Genomic DNA, 22,794 nt, shown 5'->3' on the forward strand with positions numbered 1-22,794 from the left:
GGAGTAGCAACAGCAGCCGCATCAGCAAATGAATTGGAGCGTATGCAGTATGCAGTTTCCCCGCTAATTGACCCACTCATAGCAGCTCACTTATCATGCCGCAGCGAAAAATGAACTCTGCGTTAGTGTGTGGTGCAGTGTGGTGTGTCTGCCTGTTTGTGTCTGTGTGTGTGTGTGTGAAAAATCATAGCTAATGTGAAAACAATCGCGGATGCTGCGGCTCGAAGTCAATTAGCAGACAGCATGATTCACTCGAAAATGTTTGTGTTTTTTTTTTTTTCGAAAATGTTTTCGGTGTCGCGTCACAGAAAATTGTGGAAAATCAAATGCGAAAAATCACACACGTTTGAAGGTTGTTTCATAAAAATGGGTCAAAGGATGTTCGATGACAATCGCAGTGCAGATATCGTAGCTTAGCATGAATGATTGCTTTCTGGGGTACTCACGCATCTAGTTTTAAGTGGAAGACTTGGAGTTTGGAACAGACTCAAAAATTCAATTGTTGATTGGAATCAATTGAGATGATTGGAACATTTGGGGAACAATAATGTTGTTTACGTTTGGATTGATTTACCATGATTTATTTATTAGAGATTTAAATTAATATGAAATCAAAACTAAGTTAAGAACTACGCACTAGAAGCTGAGGCCTTTGACTTTAAATTCAATTTATTTTATTTTAATTTTATATTTGTTAGTTTTTAAGCAAAATTAAATTCATCAAAATAAGTTAGAGCAGAGATCGATTAAAATGCACAAATTTAATATATATGAAGTGAAAAGACTATGATATAATAGAAATATTCATTATGCACATGTTAAAAGTTTAGATAAGCTTAAAAAAATAAAGAACCCAACTTGGCTATAACAAAATGTATTTATGCTGTCTAAAAAATATGAAAAATAAATGTGTATTTAATCAATCTAATCTATTCAAGAAAATAAATTTGTCTATATTTATTAATTAGAAAAATGCAGAAATATGACTAAATCTATTAACAAATTCAAGGAAATAAATTTATACATATTTTTCATAATTGCATAAATGAAAAAATATTTGACAAAAATAAATAAATTGCATTCAGGCACTACCAACTGCATAATACTCGTTCAAGATTAAGAATAATGAAAATTTAATGAAAATTAAATAAACAAATAAAATAAATGAATAATAAAAACAAATAAATAATAATATAATAGTAAAATAATATATTTGGATTTTTTACACCGTGAAAATTAGTGAAAATACTATTTAATTTATTGCTATGTATGTATATGATCATCATTTGCTAAACTGGGATATATCTGATCTAATACTATGATACTTATAATATTCTTCGATTAGTTAAACTCCAGAAGGCGTGGTACTATAAAAGATTATAGAGCTTACAGACAGGCAAGGCAGGACCACTTACTGTTTCAATAACTCTGGTTTTACAGGACTCGTCATGGATACACATACATATTTATGTATTTAAGATTATAGAACATGTCCATCGAAATGCATTGAATAGAAAACTAAATATAATACCAATATGCCCTTCGCACTTCGGCGAACGAGCAAATTGCTTTCACTAAAACTGTGATTTAATTAATGTCAAATGCGTTGTCAGTTTGAATTTGATGCACTTTATTCCGATTTGTTCGTGTCAGTCGCAGCTGTTGAATGATTTATTATCGCCCACGTTTCGGTGACTCGCACAACTTGTGCATTGTGCATCGAGATTGAGTGAGCGAACTAAAATGTTTGTTAATGAATGCTGTAGCTTAATAAAACTGCGAATTGATAAATCAAATGTGATAAAGTTGTTGCTCTGCTTAGACTCACCTTGAGTTGTGCCACCTTTGCACTTAGCACGGGGTGGGGGGGCATAAAGTAAACTCTGAAATCAAGCTCAAAGCCGAAACCAGAAGCAAAACCAAAACTCTTGCAGTTGGCAGCAGCTTAAGTGCTGTTTGGGTTTTAGGATTTCCAGGAAGAGGCTTGGGGGGGGGGGGGGGGCTTGGGGTAAGGAAAAGCGAGGTGAGAGCTAAGAGTTATCTAGTCAGTTGCTCGCTGAAGCGAGACGGCTTAGTGAGTGCATTCGACTAATAACTTTTACGCATGGCTAACAAGGATAACAGCCTCATAACATTGAAAAAGTGCCCAAAAACCGCACAAAACGAAAGTGCGGTTAAGGCAGAGCCATAAACCACAGCCGTGGCTCAAACTGAGTGCGTCAAGCAATTTGCACAGCTGCATTGGCCGAAATGGCGTTTGCAATGGAATGGAATTGAGTGCATGCGGGGGGTGGGGGTGTTGGTATGTGTGTGTGTGTGTGTGTGAGGCGTGGCATTGCCGAGCATACAAAGCACTTAACCCACAATTTGCTAATGGCCAACGGGCGCAGGAATTTGCCGGTGCCAGTCACGTTAACTGTGCGAGAGAGAGCCCCTTCGCCTCTGCGTCTGCACCTGCACCTGGCCATAGTTGTACCCTCACCTCACCTGTCGCTACGCACCTTCAAAATCAATTAAAAGGCAACGGAAGTAATAACATTCTGTGCAGGAAGTGCGTAACGCTTAAATGCAGCAGCGAGCTCAACCGCAAAAACAGCAAAGCTCGCTCGCTTCTCGTTTACGCCAAATGAGCAATAGCAACAGCATCAGCAGCATCAACAGCCCAACCAACGCAAACAACAACGAAAATGCCAACAACAGCAACAGCAACAGCAGCAGCAACAACAATAACAGAAACAGCAACAACAGCAGCAACAACAGCGGCAACAACAGCAGCAACAACAGCAGCAACAACAGCAGCAACAACAGCAGCAACAACAGCAGCTGCCATGGCGCACAGGAAGCCGCCTTAGTCTGGTTACTCCTCGACTAATACAATTACATACTAAGCTGTTACGCAAATACATGCTCATATGAACGATGAGCGTGAGCAGAGCAGCCAGCGCACAAAGATAAAGTGAGAGCAGACCCCGCCTCGCCACCCCAGCTACACTTCCCACAAACAACGATTCGCTCTGTAATTCATAGAGATGAGCGCGTGAGTAGGCATCGCTCAACAGGATAAGTTTCTATATATGTTACAAATGAGGCAAAGTTGGAGAGAATACAACAATTATAAGGGAAGACACCACATGATAAGTTAGTTTAATTAATATTAAACATTCGATAAAAATATGTAAATTAAAATAAATGAATTTTATTATCATATATCATCATGGTCTAATTTAATTTTAAATTATGATCATTATGAAGATTATTTTTATGATTATCAACATAACAATTTGTGCCTATTTTTTTTTAAGTATAATATCATATTACATATTATATTTATTTATATTAACTATGAATATTTGTCCAAAAAAAATTTATAAACCAAGACCCACACACCTCGCCTTCTGGATCACGACTAACCGTGTGGAGTAACAGGCTCGTCGTTTATATGCCATCGCTCTCACTCAAGATCGAACACAGCTCAGCTCAGTTGTTTGACTCGGCTCGATCGAAACTCTCTTAAGCTAAAGGCAGAGCGTGTTCTTGTCCAATAGGATAGAAAAGAGATGTTCATATGCATATGTATTTGTATCTATAATATATATCTATAATATACATATGTATACATATATTTAAATATGAATTTGAATACATGTATGTATGTGTATATTTTTCTGTCATACTTAAATTATTTCGTATTTCATTTAAATGGTTTAACAGAGAATATTTAGCCTTCTGATTAGTTAACATATGCACATTAGCTCTCCATGTTAAGTTGATCTGTTAATAACAGCAGACAGGCTGGCAGTACGGACTTTTGACATAGAATATTAATTAATAAATTATTAATTTAAATTGAATATTATATATTTATTTTTAATTTAATAAGATTTTCAAATCTTACAAATTCTCTACACGCGCATGTGTCCATCGCTAGCAGAAGGAAGGGCCACATCCTTTCGATTCGGCTTGACTGCATTTGTAAACTTGTAGCCAGCGAAGGGACAGAGGCAACCGTTACTGCATTGCTATCGGTGTTTCTATGTGTATGTGTGTGTGTGTGTAGAAATGTGGAAAAGAGTGTTGAACACACAGTAAAAGCAACTTGTGCTACTTTTCTACCCTCGTACACACACACACACCCACACACACATGCACTCATGTCATATAAAATGCAATGCTTTTCTGTGATTTTTGAAATGCGCTCAGAAAGGGGTCCATAAAATGCCATTGGCAATAAAGTTGACTGAATCATTTGAAATGCCAAAATTGCATGCCAATTGAAGGGTCATAAACGAAAACGAGCCAAACACCATCAGAATATATAAGTGAATATAATGTTTTTTCCTTTGAAGAGCAACCTGACTTAAATTGTCTCACAAAGTTATCAAACTGTTAACTTGATCAGAAATATAATTTGAAAAATTTAAGAAAATTGATAGTTATAAAATTGATTTTAATGAACCATAATTGTTTATGCTATATATATGGAGTCTTTATTATTTACTAAATGAACTAAGCAGTCCTTAACATTACATTTGGTGTCATCAAATGTCGAGCTCAGAGCTATCAGACCATAAAAGTGTATTTAATACTCAGCTTTTGCGACTCTCGCACTCGTATTTGTATTGCTGGGTCCTCAATATTTTTGATCCACTTTTATATTTTATTAACAAAGGAATAAGTCAGCCTGACTGGCCCAAAGCCACAGAAATTAGCTTCTGGGCCATACGCTGGTAAATATGTAAAATAACAAACATATGCTCCAGCTGGCTCTCATAGAATAACAAAAATAGCTCAGAGCGATCTGTCGTCTGGGTCCGTTGTCCTGGTCCCATCTAGCCGTGGTCGATGCCAGGGATTAGATTTTTATATGTCCAACACCGCAAAAGCCTTTGGGCTTTCAAATACAAATCCATCGCAATGGTTTTATGAGTTCATAAAATTGGCGTGCTGTATGTAGGTGTTGACACTGGTCGCTTTTTTTATTTTCTCTTTTTTTATTTTCTCTTCCTCTCTTCCCCTGGCGCCTAGTGTGGGAAATTGAAATTGTGAACTTACTTCATGGCTTGAAGCAGAGGGAGAGGGAGAGAGCGCACGTAAATATGAATAAATCTGTATGTGCTAGCAATGCATTAAAGCTCCCAGTCCCATAATCGTAACTTGATTAGAAATACAGATACAAAACAGCCCAAAAATTTAAGGCCAATACAGACAGAAAGAGAGTGTGAGAGAGAGAGAGAGAGAGAGAGAGAGAGAGTCATATGCCCAGTGAGACGCACAGAAGGCATATAAAAACTTTATTAAACGCAACTACACATAAAAATAAAACGATGACAAAGTGCGCGACGCGTTTTGCAGCCACTGTTTTAGCAGTTGTTGTCCTGCTGCGTGACTGCGACGCCGACGTTGGCAGTTTTTGCTATCGCCTGCGCCTAGACTGTTGTGAGCCTGGGCTCCACAATTCACTTCAAGTTGTAACAAATTTCATTACAATCGTAACAAGAAAACGTGTCTCAACAACTAAATTGCAAAAAGTGAAAGCGTAGACGACAAAAAACTGCACATAACTAGGCTGGCCGACATGGCCAAAGGCTTGATTGGCTTTTAGCAGAGCCACGATAAAACTTTAACATGGCGCTGTTAAGTAACAGCAGTTGTTCTACCACTGCCGCTGTAGCTTTAACTAACAGATTAACCTCTCTCTCTCTCTCTCTCTGCCTTTGTGTTAGGGTCAACATATTAAAGTGACAAGGTCTGTTGTGCCTCAGCCCCGACGCTGCTTCAAATTGTCCCACTCATATTATTTGCCCCTTGGCATATTGCTGTCATACTACGAATTTTTGTTATTGTTATCATGGCGGCATTTCCTTTTTTGTTTAGGTCAACGCAGCAGCAGCGGCAGCGGCGGCAGCAGAGGCAGCATTTCCCTTACAGTTATTTCTCTGCTCTCGTTTTTTTTTTCTGCTGACAAGCAGCAGCCATTTGCGCCTTTTCTATTTTATGGACGTACACAAAAGGTCCTTTGGCCTGTGGAGGCATCGAGGTGTCAGTGAATTTTATTCAAATTTGACGCTAATGAAATGGCACGTGACAAGGTTTGCTGAAACACACGACGAAAATCGAAATCTATCCATATGCTCAAATCTCAAATGAGAGCTTTTTTTTTTAGAGAAAATCGACTTAAATATTATTAAGTTGACAGCTGAAGTATAAAAGGATATGTTGTTATGTTGCTTGTCAAGTCCTTAAAGTCTTTGTTTAAGACTAAATTATTTGCATCAAAAGAACTTTAGCAAAAGCTTTTAGAAAAATGACTATTCAAAGCAATTTGATTAAAAATAAAGAAATATATGAAGGTTCTGTTCAAAGAATGAATTATTGACTCGCTTGTGTTTTTTTGTATTAAAAAATAAATAAATCTAAATTATACAGATTCTAACAAAGCATAAAGTAGCAAGGATACTTAAAGATTTATTTTGATCAGGTTATACAAATTATTAATTGATGAAAAATTCAAACTAAAAGACAAAAAGTTTATAAGAAGTTCAATAATTAAATTAAAATTAGTAAAATAAAAAAATCCAATGAAAACTCAATCCAATCCAATCCAAAAAAAAAAAAAAAAAAAAAAAAAAAACGAATTTATTAGAAAGACCTATATTCTAAAAAAAATATTTGATATTTATAGGTAGGTTTAATATAATTTATCTACGATATAATTATATTCCACAAGACTTTGTCAAATATTAAAAATATTTGAAATGAGGACAAGCTCGAAATTATCGAAAATAAATCATAAGAACTAAAAATAAAATATTACTATATAAATATGAAAATCAATCTGTCTATAAGTATGTGAACTGTGATAAGAAAAAAACATTTTATTTATTGGAAATATTTTAAGAAAATACTTAAAGTAATTTATACTTATATATTATATTATTCGAAGTCTTTTTCAAACATAAAAATGTTTTAAATAAAGAACAATTATAATTTGAATTCGAAAATAAATCATCACACAATTACAAAAAAAAAAGTTTTATAAAAATTAAAAATAAATCTCTTAAAAGGTGAAATTTAAATGGCAAATAAAGTTTTTTTTTCTTAAATTATTTAATATAGGTTATTTGAAATAAATACGAATTTTAATTCAAATTTATAAATTTATTGTATAGATTCAAATAAAGATTTCATGCATTTTTCTGTAATTTACGTGTGTTTTTTTTTTTTTTAACTTTCCTATAACTCTCAAAAAATCTCCCTTTAGTTATCGAAAATAAATCATAAAATTTAAAACTATTTTAAATAGTTTTAAATCAAATCTCAATCCCATATTAGATTGATAGACAAGTAAAATCAAGCAGATGTCACTGCACATTTTCCCCAAAATAATACTTCATTACAGTTTGGTTTTGGTGCTTAAGATAAAGTCCTTTATTGGCATTAAGTAAAATTCCAAGAGAAGAGACATTTAATTGTCCATATAATAATATCTATATATGTATGTTATAGTTAGAGATTCTAGGGGGCCATATTTGATAACGTTTACAACAATTTCACTAGGTGACAACAAGAAACGGAATGAACAATATAACTGTAAAGGCTAACTTGAACGGCTGGACTAGTCCATGAAAGAGTGCGCAGTGTGAGTGAGTGAGAGAGTGAGATCATTTCTGGACTGTTGTCCGCATACTCGATTTAGCTTCTTTCAAGCCGAACGATTGCCTCTGACGGCCTGGACGCGTCGCAGGAGGCGCTTCTTCCACTTGCAGAGAGGAGGCCAGGCACGCGCAGCCGCCAGACGTCGCCGGCTTCATTTGTCCGTCGCTGTGCCAGCAGGATGCGCCTCGCCACCATCAACGGATGCCGTCTGCTCGATGGCCTTGCCAGCACTGGGATCCGCAATGCTGCCAAAGTAATTGCCGGTGGGCTCGATGTCCACCACGCGCTCGACATCATCTAGTTTGGGTGGTGCTGGCACCGTCACCATGAGTATGCCGTCCGCCGAGAACGTGGCACGCGCTAAGGTGGCATCATAGTGCCTGGGCAGCTTGTAGCAGCGCGTGAATTCGCGCGTTATGCAGAGCTGCCCGTTGTCGGCCCGGTCGTCCGCCTGCTTGCCCTCCACGCAGATGGTGTCGCTGTTCTTGGCCTTGACCGTCAGCTCGGCCAGCTGGAAGTGGTGCACGTCCAGCACCACCTTGAAGGTGCCCCGTCCCAGCGAGTCCGGCTCAGTGCCCGTCTCGATCACCACACGGCCCACCAGGCACGAGCCGTGACACCAGGCGCTATCGTCCACCTGCAGATGAAACTCCCGCGCGCACACGTCCATCTCGTGGGAGAGGTAGTAGCGCCGCTGCCGGCACTTGGGCTCACCAGCTGACCAGTGGCGGCGCAGCGGCCAGTGATAGTGGGGCCCGGCATGACCATGCTCGTGCTCATCCCAATCCCAGTCCCAGTGTATGGGCATGGTTTTGTTACTCTATGTGCCTGATGTGTGCCTGATGTGTGTGTGTGTGTGTGTGTGTGTGTGTGTGCGTGTTTGTGTCTGTGTGTTGGGTTTCGTTGCACTTGGAGCAAACGCGTTGCTTTTTGGCAAGGGACGCCAAAAAAACCGTTGTCCTCTGCTCGACTCTTACTCGCTAACTAACTGCACCCAGCTAGGCCAACTGTCTGTACCACTCGCCAGCGAATTATGCAAAGCTATGCCAATGCGAATGCTCCACGTACCGGTGCCAGGCCCAGCCAGCAACTGCAGCAAATCACTCGATTCGCATATAAGCATTAGCCATGCAATACCCGAAAGTAGAGCAGCTAGCTCCAAGGAAGGAATGTTTGATCGATACTCTGCTTGTCTGGCGCAACCCGTGCAGCTATTTTTATATATTTGCCACAAAGGACGCCCGATGGGTGGCAAACGCGTTAAATGCCAGCCAGAAATAACATTACGAGCGGGTTTATGCAACTAATTGTGGCATTGTCACAGTTGCTCAATTCAGCTCAGCTCAGCTCTCAGCTAGGATGCTCTCTGCTCTGTCTACGCATTCGACAGCTAAAGTGGAACTAATGAAAATCGTGACCTCCATTTGGCACGTCTCTCATATGTGAGTGAATCGGACGCATGTGGTGAGCATATACAGGGTTCTACAGTGTCTGGAGATCTTCTCAAAGACGAGTTGATATATTTTAAGGAGGTGTTAAGCGATTCAATGGTCGATATCTAGGCGTATAATCAGGGGCTCATCAAAGTTTATACTCAATTCAGCTACGTATTCAGCCAGTCGAAAGACTGCATCGGCTTTATAGCTACCAAATTATGTTGCAGAGTGTTGCCATATATATTTTGTGAATAACTGTTTTATTTTTACTCTTTTAGCAAGTATTATTTTCTATTCAGCTATGCATTCAGCAAGGAAAATAGTCATTAACAATAAACAGCTTCTATTCTATTGTATGGAATAAGCTGTATTCTATTCTATTGTACAGAATAAGTTGTCTACTACATAATGTCATACTAGATGATATTTCGCGAATGAATCGAAGGCTGTTCCGTATTCAGCTAGGTATTCAGCAAGACGAAAATCAGTATCTCATTTATTTCATTATAATCTGGCAAGATTGATATATATATAGCATATGGAAAGACTAGACTGCATAATTCAGTAATACATTGGAAATTAATCAAGGGTTATTATGGATTCAGCACGTTAAATGTCCGAATTGAATTTTTGTCAGCAAATCTTGTTGTCAGTGTTAGCATATATTCATTTCATATTAATCTGGCAGCCATGACAATATTATAGACTCAGCTACAAATTAAGCAAGTTGATTAACAAATTATAATTCCTGATAACCAAATTAAAAGAATGAAAATGTTAAAAAAATGTTAAATATTTTACTGTATGTTAACAGAAATTGACTGTTAAAAGTTCAACCCCTAATCAACTTGAGGTAAAAGATAATGCAGTTATTAATATATAGCAGACAGTTCAATCCGCCAAAATGAAATAGAAATTGTCTTGCGCACCCTGTATATCATACATTGTACAGGAAAAAGTCTTGGCCAGAAGACAGAAATATCACATAGACATTGTCAGGACATTTACAGTGCGAATGTTGTTGTAGTTATTTCAGTGGCGTGTCTGGCCCCGAGTTGAGCCAATTTGTAAAATAACAAAATTTATGTATATATATATACATACATATATATACATATATCTAGCATATTGTACTTATACTGCAATAGGAGGGGGGATTCTGAGCCAGCGTTGCCAGCTTGTCTGCTGAAATTGAATTTGCGCTGTTAGCTTTACAGTTTGACAAATTTGCAGCAAACAAGCCAAAAGTGACTAAAGCTTCGCTCAGCTTGAATGACGGAGCGCATTGTCCCCTTCAGCTGCAACTGGAGAGTTTTTACACGAAAATTGAGCGGGCGGAGAATGGGTGGGGGCGGGGCAAGTTCTTGCTGATGGGTTTGTCGCAAAACTCTATAAACTTGGGCAAAAGTTTTTTGAGCAAGCGTTTAGATGACGACGATGATTAAACTTCAACGAAATTAAAAGTGTAACAGCATAAGCAGCGTCAGACAATACGATAGTTCATTGAATGGAGCAAAAGTCTCTAGGCTAAGACTTGATGCGACTCTTATTTATATATATGATGTAGGGAGGTATTTAGACATGAAGTATGTGTGATGTATATAGTTATAATATAAATGTCAATTGTTGAAATTTTAAAAATGTTATTAGAGAGTGGGTTAAATGTACATATACATGATTATATATCTAATGGAGTAGATTGAAATTATAGGTATTTAATTAGTATCCCATTATTTATAGAGAACCTTTTTTTTTGCACAAGTGAGCTGGACTTGAGTTGGTACAGGCATTCCTTTAATGCGTCATACATTGAAGGGTCTCCTAACAAAATTACATTGGGTTAAACACAATATAACCCTTATATTATATAAAGACCACGAGGACTCGACTAATCAATTATTGATATATGAATCTATTTTATGAATATGCATATATCAAATATCGAATATGAATTTATATTTTAAAAATACAAATACAGAAGTTTATTAGATTTTCTCAGAACTGATTGCTGCTCACTTGTTGAATATCTCCATTTTTATATGAAATATTATAAAATGCCTATGGAAATTCAATAGTAAAACACCCCCAATTGAAAATATTTACAAACATCTATGACTGGGCATAATTATATACCAGCCCAAATGTTGTTAATTTCGTCAGCTGAATGCAAATGACGCAGGTTTCTTTCAAAAGTTTTTCTAGTTCCATTTGCTCATGTCTCAGAAATTAACAATAGTTTGTGATAAAACAAATATTTTTAACAAAAAAGAAAAGAAAAATCGTAAAAGTTTCTTAGAGCAAATTTTCAACTTTGGCAGTCAGCAAAAAAGAGTTTGCATTCAGTTCGTTTCGATTCGCAAAGCGATTTGCACAGACCTAGCTCGACTCGGAGTTGGGGAAAAAAAATTGAAAAGTTGAAAAAAGTGATTTGATTTGATTTAATTAAAAATTGAGCTTTTTAAGTGAGTGCAAATACATTTGATTGCCAATCGGAGCAGATTTCGCACCTGAAAAGGTAATTTCTGTATCGGAAACATAAACGAGCTCTGCGAATGCGAAATATTTGTGTAGCCAAAACTAATTACAGAAATTTTCCCACCACGCTGAGGGCGGCACGATTAGAGCCAAAATTAATGACAGCATTGCAATACACACACACACGCACACACACTTAGGCAAACACATATGAGTGTAGGGGAACAGGGCTGGCCTGGGGCTGGGTTAATCAAAGTGGCGGCCCTCGCTAAGTTGTGATAGCTGAGGGATGCGTTAGCGACGTGATTGGAAAGTAATTGCATTAATTATCCCGCACAAGCAGCTGATGCTCAGGCCGAGGCTCTGCTGCTCTGCTGGCCTTGATTGAACAGCTGCCAACTGGGTCCGCATTGGTTTGTTGCCACTTAAAGTGGAATTATGGGCGTGTCTGGCGCATATGCAAAGCCGCTTTAAGATTGACTGCCCCAATAGGTTGGCTATTTTCTAGTAGCCAAACTGGCTCAAGGTCCACGCCCCACGGCCCAATGCCAAGTGAAATCAAGCATTCAAAATTCACTTACTTCCGGTTATTTTAGTACGCAAAGTAGAGTCAGCAGTCAGAGCCGGAGCCGAAGCCGGAACCGGAGCCGGAGCCGGAGGGGTCAGCGGCCCTCGTGCGGGAGTGACCCAATGCTTAGTCGCTTGTGTAATGTGAACTTAGTAAATGTCCAAATGAATGACTTCACTTGACTTTAGTTAAAATATTTACTCATATTTTGCACCCGGTCTGGGGAACATGTGTTTGTGGCTTTCCGTACAGCTCTAATTATTTACGCATCAATGCGTGCGCACTCTTTGCGATGCGGGTTGGAGAAGATGGAGATGATGATGGGGCAAGGACCCGACACACCCATTTCATACACTCTATGTGCCACATGCCACATGCCACGTGCTACATGCCCCATGCCACCGCAGACAGACTAGACGAATACATAAATCAACTTTACCAAGTTCGGCAAATGCCTTAGAAGTGTCTCATGAATATCTGGCACAATTTAAGAAATAAACTGTTTTTATGCATATTATCTATGCATATATGTATTGTCTATATTTATTTAATATACGAATACATACATATATGTATTTGTGTTTCCCTTTAAAAAGGGACATTTTCATTCAATTTGATAAGCCTTTGAAGCTATTATACGGCGGAATCTCAGACAAACATCTAATGTTTGGCTAATGTGTGCCGTTCAGATGTTTTTCGTTTCTTTTTTATTTTCCTGAGAGCTTTTAGCGAGCCTAAACAGAAGTTGAGCGCAACAGACTTGAAAATACTCTGTACAAATCTTTGGCTGAAAATAATAGGAAAGTTGTCAAAAAAAAAAAAAAAAAAAAAAAATATTTTAAATTTTTATAGAAATTATAGGCTAAAAGTAAAATAATAATGTAAATGTAAATTTATTTCCTCTTAATTTATATACGAGATTTTATTGAAAAATAAATATATATATAAAAAAATATATCTTGGATTTCTAGACATGCTTATATAATTCTGAAACCCAAATTTACCAAATTCACCAAATAATTAATTTAATATATTTAATCAGCTCAGCATCCTGATTAAAATGGTTTTTTTTTTTTTTTTTTTTTTTTTTTTTTTTTTTCTTCACCTTCGTTAATAGGTGAACTCATATACTCTTCGACATTAAATTGCCACAGAATGTTAATTTCGTTCAGTCAATAATCTAAACAGTTGCTCACATAGGCTACGCAGTTCATCTAATATTTAATCTATTTTGTTTCACAATAAACGAAAGCAACATTTGTGTAAACAATTGGGAAATTAATTGTTTTCCTAAGAAGTGTATCAAATAATGTTAATTTAGGAAGACAGGTAAAGATTAGGTAAACAGGAGTTCAGCATTATTCCTAAATAATTGGTGACTGCACGATTCTGTATGTTGAAATATTCTGATAGAGTGTAGAGTATTCATGTATATATTGTTTAATAAAAAATATGTATCCTTATAAATACAAATAATAGATATAATAATGTAATAACACAAAAAGTAAATTTTATTTAAATGAAAAATATTAATAATAGTAGTTTTGAGTTTCTCTATTGCATTTTTTTTTTTTTTTAATAAACAAATCTTTAACTCAGTTTATGAATTTCCAATTTGTGTAGCAATACGAAAAATTGATTTCATTTCAATCAATAAAAATAATAAAAATATTCTTAGAAAAAAAAAAATAATAATAATAATAATAATAACTTAAATCAATAATTAATTGTAATATTGCAAGAAATAATTTACATTTAAATAAATAAAAATAGTAAAATTACTTTTGAATCCTGAGTTTGTCTGCTTCATTTTACATTTTTTTCTGGGTCATTTATTGAATTGTTATTCAAATATACATATGTATATGTATAAGGAATTATACAAAGCCATAAAATCGAATCAGACAAATTATTTTTAGCTCAAATCACGTAGAATATTTAATTTATATAAAACTTAAGTTGATCTTATTTATGTTAATTATTATTTTTTATTTATTTTTTTATTTTTATTTACCATAGTTCCTTATTTCCTATTTTAAATCCTGTCCACAGATTATTATCTAAACCTATTTTTCATTGCGTAACACATATTGATTTTCGCTTTATGAACAGGGGAAAACTTTGAAATGTCGAAATGTAAATACACTGAAAGTGCTATTTATTTCAATATGAATTGTTTTGCCGGCATGACCTTTGGTCGCACACGCGAAACAAATCGCACCACGCTTCAATCCATTTGGCTTTCCACCTGACGCGCCCCTTCCTGCCTGCCTAGTCCCGTTGTATCCGGAAACTTGCGCAGTGGCCCCACAACCTACCCCCTCCCCCACCCACCAGCATGAGCAGAAATTGTCAAGGCTGCGTGGTCCTTTAGTTGCGGCTAAGGCTAAGCCCCTAGAAACCTGCAGAGGCAACTGCGCTCAGTCGTCCAAGCAACAGCCCCTCGTTAGCTACGGCCGTATGCTTTTTATGTAATACACCACAAGCAGCTGCCGGAGAGGGGGGCTGTGTGTGGAGTGGGTGGGGGTGAACGTATGATGTGCTCTGCCTGGCTGCGCCGCTAAGGTTTATGATCAATCATTCGTCCTGGCTGACTGCGGTTTGGCTGGCTTCGCCTATCTCTCTCTCTCTCTCTCTCTCTCTCTCACTCTCTCTCTCTCTCTCTCTCTCTCTCTGTCTCAGCCGTCCCGCTCGTTGTCGTCTCTGACAAATCTTTATCTGCGCCCTGACTTATTTATCCCTTTTGGCCGTTCCGTTTTTATTTTGCCAGGGCATTTTATGTCATGTTTATTGATGTGTAAAAGTCATAAAGTCAAATTGAACACTTGTGTTGGAAAAACTGCCCGAAATGAGAAAAAAAGGAAACGCTATTACATATATATTTTTGGTTCACTCCTTCAGACAGGATTTTAATAATATTGTTGACTGAGCAGGTATGCGACTCCGTATACCCTGTAAAAATGAATGAATGAATAGGCAAAGAGCAAAGCTTATCTTTGAGGTCAACTGTCTAGTGCAGGGTATTTGTTAGTCGTGCAGTGCCTTGCTCAATCAATTGGCATATTTGAAGCATAGCATTTGCTTTATAGTTTTCGATTTCACACAGAGACAGCTGAGCCCGCTGACCTCTGACCTCTGACCGCTGACCGCTGCCCGGTGATTGCTCGTCTGCCCCAAAAAGGAAATTTGCAAAAGTATTTGAGGTGCAGCTGCGGCACGGGTTGAACTTATGGTTAAGACTTACCTCGTTGCCTTGGTGGCATTGACGGCGGCGCCGTCTTTGAACCACTGGAACTGCATGCGAGAGGAGCCCTGGGCCGTGCAGGATATGATGAATTCGCTGTCCTCGCGCACAGCTGCCTGCGGCTGATTGACGCTCAAGTCCTGCAATGAGAGCGTAGCGTTGTTTCAGTTCACACAATGTTGACTAATTAAGCGGGAGTGAGTGGGTGTTAGTGAGTGGGGGCACCAGGTGAGACAGGTAGCTGCTGTTCCGGTCCCACGGCCTCTCATGCCGAGCAGCACAAATTCGGTTCGGGCGCACCCTGAGGTTTCCGGCTTGTCGGTTAAGTTAATGCAGCCTAATTGCGAGCGGAGGCCAATGGGGGCCAACGGGGGCCAGCTGATGAGGGCAATTGTTCAGCTGCTTGCCACAATTAATAAATAATTATTTATTTTCCCTGTTGCTGGCCAAGTGCCAAGTGGCAAGTGGCAATTGGCAAGTGGCAAATGCGGCAAACATTTATGCCAATGCATTTGCTATTGTTATTATTTTTATTGCTATTGTTTTTATGGCGATGAGTCGATAAATTAATATTTAATTTATGACGGAAATGCAAGTAGGATATATCTACATATATGAATATGTCCATATATATATATATTTGTAGTTTTTATAAAAACATTATCTCTTGTAAATTGACAGAGTCACACATAAACATACATATATACAATTTATATATATTTGCATTCAGCAGAACTCACGCCTTGATTGAATTCCATTCAGCTGTCAGCGCGAAAAGTATTTTAAAAACTGAATAATTGTAAATTTATTTACTTGACACGTTTTTTTATACCCTGAACCCATTTTCAATGGGAAATCAGGGTATAATGGTTTTGTTGAAATGTATGTAACAGGGAGAAGGAGGCGTGGCAGACCCCACAAAGTATATATATTCTTGATCAGGGTGACGAGCTGAGTTGATTTGGCCCTGTCCGTCTGTCTGTCCGTCTGTCCGTCTGTCCGTATGTATGAACGCGTCGATTTCAGAAGATATAAGAGCTAGAGACTTCAAATTTTTTTTAAAATGTCCGTAATTACAGCGCGCATATCAAGTTTATCATTAAAAATCGATAACTCATCTCGATCTTTTTTATCGATAAAAAACCTTATCGAAACCCAGTTATAAAATTATATCTTCTACACCTTTATTGCTAGAGTCTCCAAATTTTTAATGTATGCTTATATGCAATTTATACAATTTCGGTTTTTGTTAAAATTTACCCCCCCACCTCTAAATTCACCCCCTCACCCTCACTTTTGTAAAAAACGTATTTCAAATACTAGAGACTTGTGCTTTGGCAATTACATGCATATTCATGTTATTATCATAATCTGAAAGTTTCATGAAGATCGTACGTCCATAAAAAAAGTTATTAAACAATTAAGTTCTCATAGTAAGCGCACACTGCAGCCCATGCGTGTTTATGCATGGTTGCTTGTGTGTGTATGTGTTTGTGTATGTGTGTGTGTATGTGTGTGTGTGTATGCGTTTGTGTATGTATGCGTGTGTGTGTGTATGTGTGTCTGTATGCGTGTGTGTGTATGTATGCCTGTGTGTGCGTACGTGCGTGTGTGTGTGTGTGTGCGTGTTTCTTGTGTAAGCTGAAAGTCGCGAAAAAGTATTGAAATATCTATTGCTCCAAGGGTTCAGGGGATCTCGTAGTCGAGCAGTCTCGACTAGAGCTTTCTTACTTGTTTTATGTTAAAATTTTATTGAAATACGAAAGGCAGTGCAGGGGAATATGGAATTGGTTTGACAATTGAAAACTTAATGCAAAAATGTCCATGGGAAACTTTTATGACAGTGCGAGAACTTTAAAGAGCTGCGATTCAATACACTTACCAACATGTTTAAGGGAGGATTCTCGTCGAAGTGATGAAAATTCGAGACGAGCGTAAAGTTGCCAATCCGTCCGCGCTCGACCATCCGAGTGATGGCCTCGCGAATCCGCTGCGAGTCGCCCTTGATGCCAAAGAAGTGAAATGTTATATCCAAACGATCCGTGGTATTCGATATTAATTCCAGATCGCTTATCTTGGTTATATTGAAATTGCGCAGCACCCGAGAAAGCTGCAAATACAAATAGAAGTGGTCTCTTATCAATTCGGATGTACCGTTAAGGACGCAGAGCTCTCTGGGGGCCATTAGAGCAAATTGACAGCAGCTCGACTGCTGAGCTTTTGGCATTGATTTTTATTGCCCAACCAACCAGTTTGACTAGCCTCGTGGTTCTCCATGCCACAACTCTTTGCGAAATAAATGATAATATATTCTAGTCAATAGGACCATTGAGCATTTGCCACGCATAAAAAAATACAATGTCAATGCGAATCCGAATGAGAATGAGAATCCGAATACGTTTCGTAAAAGGTAAAAAGTAATATGTTAATACGGCAACAGATTGCCCTGGGATACCCAAAGTGGGCTGAGAATTCTGGGTGTGAGTCAGAAAACATAAGTATAATATATTTATATATGTATCCAAAAAACCTTAATATAATTTATATTTATATATTAAATATTTGTATATTTATATATTATATACAATATTATTATGTATGAAGAGATAAAAATCCGTAAACACCGGACATGGCAGCCATAAAGTTTTATGGAATATTTGAATCGCATAGAGAGGTGTTAAACATGTTTTTATAGCACTGTCCAAGTTATCTTTTTAACAAAAGGAAATTTCAAATATTTAGTGCAAGACTTTCGAAATAAGTCTCTAGATTATATGAAGCAAAGCAGCTCAGAAATCTCATATAAGAAAAATCTTACTCATGAGAATTGCATAGAAAAATCTACAAGTTCTATTATAGCTAAATTGTGTCAAGTAAATATTTAATACAAAATTTATAGAATTAATTTCCCGCTTTATATTCCATCTACTGCCGGTCCACATATAGTGCTTTGGGCGTTCCAAATAACTCGCTAGGGAAATAATTCTTGTGTGCTTATTAAAAGCAAGAATTAGTATGAAAAATGAATTTAATGCCTGATCGTTAGGGTAAACAATTATGGTAAACTTCAAGCTCTTGGAATACTTTTTCTTTGGCTCTCTTCTTATCTGGCCAACTTAAAGTTCAAAACTTGTTCCTTTGCTCGCTCGAAATTGGCTATGAAATGCAATTTTGCTCTTGCCTAACGAAACTTTTCATTATGCTTTTTTCTCTGCTCTTCCTCTTCCTTCTCTCTCTTTCCCTCTCTCTCTTTCTCCATCTTTCTCTGCTGTTGCACCGTCGTGTGTCATAAGGTGGAGTCAGTGCGGTGTGGCTTAGCCTTATTTAAATGATTATGTATTATGTTAAAGTCGTTTGCTTCCGCTGAGCGGCGGCCCCATTGCGGGGGTCACTGCACTGGCCGAAACTTGTATTCGTTTTTTCGTTTTTTGCTAAACTTTGTGTTTGTACGGCACCAGGGAGCGAAAACTGTCTACTTAAATATTAATATTATTGAGCTATCTCCACTTCATGGGGCAGGCTTCTGAAGTCAACGACTCTTTTTACTAGCACAGAGCCTCATATAAACAAGTCAAAAAAAAAAAAAAAAAAAAAAAAAAAAAGAGAGTTGAAGAAGAAGAAAATATTCGAAATATTCGCAGGCAGTCGAGTCGAGTATGGGGAAAAGTTAGTGTGGTGCACACGTTCGCCTAGCTTCAAGCTGGCAACTGTCATTAGAAGTACTGCTGTTAACTTGGCAAGTTAAGGGCAATGCGGCAACGCTTCATTTGCCACAAGAGCAGCATAAAGCGAAAACCCAAAAGCCCAAAAACCAACACAAATGCAATTTGAGGCATTTGCAGAGGGGCAAAATTGTGAAAATGTTCCACACACACACACACACCGAAAATAGGAAGATGCAGCGGAAGTCCAAGCAGAAAACTACCTTAAAAATGAGGAAAAATGCTTCCTGTTCCGAAAACCAGCAAAAGAAAATGCAAAGGATACGGCTTAAAATACTTTAGTCCGGAGCACAATACTTCGCAATCTACCAAAGGGCCTATTCAAAAAGGCCAGATATTCACACTTGTATAAAAATCTGAATAGAGATTTTTATAGTCAGATTTAATTTAGGTTTACTAGAGTATTATTCGTTCTTAGGTGATTAAAGAATAACAATAAATATGATAGAGTGGCAGGATAGAGATTAACTTTGTTGTAAGTCAGAAATAGGCAGCTCATAGAAATTATAGCATTTTTTCAAGTGTGGGAAAGAAAAGGGATTAAAAAGAATGGAATATAATGGAAGTAAGAGAGACGATAGGAATGAAAATTAAAGTCAGAAGAAGATAGGGGTAGCGTGAGAGTAGGAAGAGATCTGGTAGAGTTGCATAGTAAGAAAGATTAAGGAAAGAAGAATAAAAAGAGAAAGAAGAAGAAGAAGATAAAGTAGAAGAAGTAGAAGTAGTGTTAGAAGTAGAAATAAATAAAGTAGAAGTAGTAGAAGTAGAAGTAGAAGTAGAAGTAGAAGTAGAAGTAGAAGTAGAAGTAGAAGTAGAAGTAGAAGTAGAAATAGAAGTAGAAGTAGAAGTAGAAGTAGAAGTAGAAGCAGAAGTAGAAGTAGAAGAGAAGCAGAAGCAGAAGCAGAAGAGAAGCAGAAGTAGAAGTAGAAGCAGAAGTAGAAGCAGAAGTAGAAGTAGAAGTAGAAGTAGAAGAGAAGTAGAAGCAGAAGCAGAAGCAGAAGTAGAAAGAGAAGTAGAAGTAGAAGCAGAAGCAGAAGTAGAATGAAGTAGAAGCAGAAGCAGAAGTAGAAGCAGAAGCAGAAGTAGAAGTGAAGTAGAAGTAGAAGTAGAAGTAGAAGTAGAAGTAGAAGTAGAAGTAGAAGTAGAAGTAGAAGTAGAAGTAGAAGTAGAAGTAGAAGTAGAAGTAGAAGAAGAAGAAGTTTTTAAGAAATGAGAAGCCAGAGAAGCTGCGAAAGTAAGGAAGATAGACCATGAGACTGCGTGAGAGATGATATCAACAAGATGTAGAGAAACAAACACAAAATGAGAAAGAGATAGTCTTATAGACCAAGAGAGAGAAGAAGAACAAGAGAGACTTAATAGAAGAGAAATCAAGAGCTTGAGGGAAAGCGACAAAGAATTAGGAATAAATACTAGTATGAGGAAGACAGATTACAAGAGCTAGAAATACAAATTAATACTTAGAAAGAAATGGAAAAATTCAAAACAAGATTTCGAAGAAAAGGGTTAACATAAATAGAGAAATTGTGATCATTTATGGAGGGAGCATTGGAATTTAGATCAAATACATAATATTCTTTAAAACAAATGCATGGTCGGGGCCAACATGCAACTCTGGTCTTTCTATGCTCACAGCTGACAAGAACGTAGAGTAGAGTAAAACTATTAATGCTCCCAGACAGGGCCACTCGCTCGCACACTCCCACACTCAATGCAGGCACACACATATTTTCGACATGATGCCGACGTAACCAATTAGCTCTTTTAATTAACACAACATTAAAGCATTGTAAAATGTGGCAGCTGGGAGTAGGAAAAAAAAAAGCAGCTAGAAAAATGTTTAAGACCCAGCTGGAAGAGGAAAGCCATGAAATCAAAGCTGACAACTAAAGTAAACTTGCCTCGCCCTGTTCTTTTCCGCTTTAGCGAACGCTTTAAGAAGTCGACTTCAAAACACAATTATTGAAGAGCAAGAAGAAAGTGAGGAGAAAGGGGGAAATGGAAGAGGAAGTGGTTGGACCGCCTGGCAAAACTTAAAACTATGCGAGACGTGGCGGCAATCAGCCTCTTATTGGTAGTTATTACGGAATTTTCCTCTTGTTCACGCCTTCGAGACGTGCTCGAGGAAGGTCCTTGAGTCGGTTGAACGACTCTTCGAACGTTAGTTTTTTCTTTATATATATATTTAATATTTGCTATTATTATTATAATAGCTTTTTTTGTTCCCGTGCACTTGGTAATTATATTGCACAAGTGCAAAAGTAATGCAATTTTCCAACACTAATTAGAGCCCTGCCCGGGGGCTGCTTTGTGGACCAGAAATCACACGCTCGCACTTGATTGTAAAGTCCGAAATGGACCGCCACCTCAGCCCCTTCAGAACGTCAATGTCGTCGACTTCACTCGCGGCTTATGCAAATATATCGTTATGGCATTAATCAAGAAAGTGCAGTAGAAACAAACAAGCAGAAAAAAAGAAAAGAACAGAACATGAAAAGAAGAATGCAAGAAAATAAATATTTTCGGTTAATATGAAAGGGGTTTGTGTTGGCTCAGGGCGTTTGCGTTGTTGTTGTTTTTCTTTTTATAAATATTGCACACAAAATGAAAACTTGCAAGTGCCGAATTAAAAAGCAAAAAAATAAGATTGAATAATGTACAGCAGTCAATGCGCTGAAAAGTGGCATCCAAAGTGAACAAGAGGCTGCAGGAAAGACCCAAAAGAGCAACGAGCAACGATGGAACTGGCAAACGAACAGGCGCTGACCGGCTGTGGAGTGGACGTTTGTTTGCGCCTGTTGGGGAAAATGTTTCAAGTTGAGGAAAGGAAAAATGTGAAAAAATGCTCTTTGTTTGCTTAAAAACTTTTCACGCACAGCGGCCGGCAAGGGACGGGCTCAAATTATAAAAATTTACAATCAGATTAAAGTTCCCGGCTGGCGACTGTAGAGCCACTGTTAAAGCCAATGTTAAGCTAATATAAGGGTATTCTTAACACGGGGAAATAACAGAGTTAAGCTGGCATTATAGACTGGCATTATTAACTCTAAATTAGGAAGTAAATTAAAAAATGAGATAAAAACGATTATTCTCTCAACCCTCGGCAGGAATAATATTTTACGCCTGGACTTCCCACCGTCTACTACTCAAATCATTTCAATCTGAACAGACACTGCTAAAGCCAATGTTAAGCTAACATAAGGATACTCTTAACATGGGGAAATAACAGAGTTACGCTGACATTATAGAAAACATTAATCTGTGTCAATTATTAACTCTAAATAAGAAACTAAATTAGAAAATTAGATAACCCTTGGCAGGAATAATATACAACACCTGGGCTTCCAATTGCCCACCACTCACATCATTTCAATCTGAACTCTGTGCTAATGATATTTAAATTTCAACGCGAAATCTGTGTGAAACAGATTGCAGAAAATGTATTCAGTGTCTGAGGGATAAGAAAATAAAAAAAAAAGGTAATACATTTCGAATGTAAATTCGCAAAGTTAAATAATTATTATGCAGCAGAGAAGAGTTAAGTGAATGCAAATTTAAACGACAGCAGCTACTTTAATTAAGCTGTTTTTATTTCTCTTTTTTTCTCATTTCTGTGAAGCTGTGCGAAGAAAACAATACTCTTTTACGGCGTCAGTTTGGCAATGCTTGTAATACAATACGCTCGGGGACTAC

At 37.5% G+C, this 22,794-nt stretch overlaps 3 protein-coding genes across 4 annotated transcripts in view; 1 reads left to right on the forward strand and 2 right to left on the reverse strand.

Moving 5' to 3' along the window:
• LOC6576835 overlaps positions 1-22,794 on the reverse strand; it is a 209,536-nt gene that overhangs the window by 41,356 nt on the left and 145,386 nt on the right. For both annotated transcript variants that reach the window (XM_032728532.2, XM_002002784.4), the window contains exons 8-9: positions 17,262-17,489; positions 15,380-15,519 (exon numbers count right to left, since the gene is read on the reverse strand). In XM_032728532.2, the coding sequence (XP_032584423.1) occupies positions 15,380-15,519; positions 17,262-17,489 (368 nt within the window). The remainder of the gene's footprint in view (positions 1-15,379; positions 15,520-17,261; positions 17,490-22,794) is intronic.
• Positions 7,400-8,747, reverse strand: LOC6576838 (heat shock protein 23). Its single transcript, XM_002002787.4, has one exon. It carries the CDS (start codon positions 8,462-8,464, stop codon positions 7,808-7,810), a length of 657 nt encoding a protein of 218 aa, XP_002002823.1. The 5' UTR covers positions 8,465-8,747; the 3' UTR covers positions 7,400-7,807.
• The window catches only part of LOC6576841, a 50,240-nt gene continuing 38,899 nt past the window's right edge, over positions 11,454-22,794 (forward strand). The window contains exon 1 of the mRNA XM_015165390.3: positions 11,454-11,607. The gene's annotated coding sequence lies outside the window, so the exon portion shown is untranslated. The remainder of the gene's footprint in view (positions 11,608-22,794) is intronic.

The sequence above is a fragment of the Drosophila mojavensis genome, unplaced genomic scaffold (assembly GCF_018153725.1).
Source record: "Drosophila mojavensis isolate 15081-1352.22 unplaced genomic scaffold, ASM1815372v1 contig_36, whole genome shotgun sequence".
Classification (NCBI taxonomy): Eukaryota; Metazoa; Arthropoda; class Insecta; order Diptera; family Drosophilidae; genus Drosophila; species Drosophila mojavensis.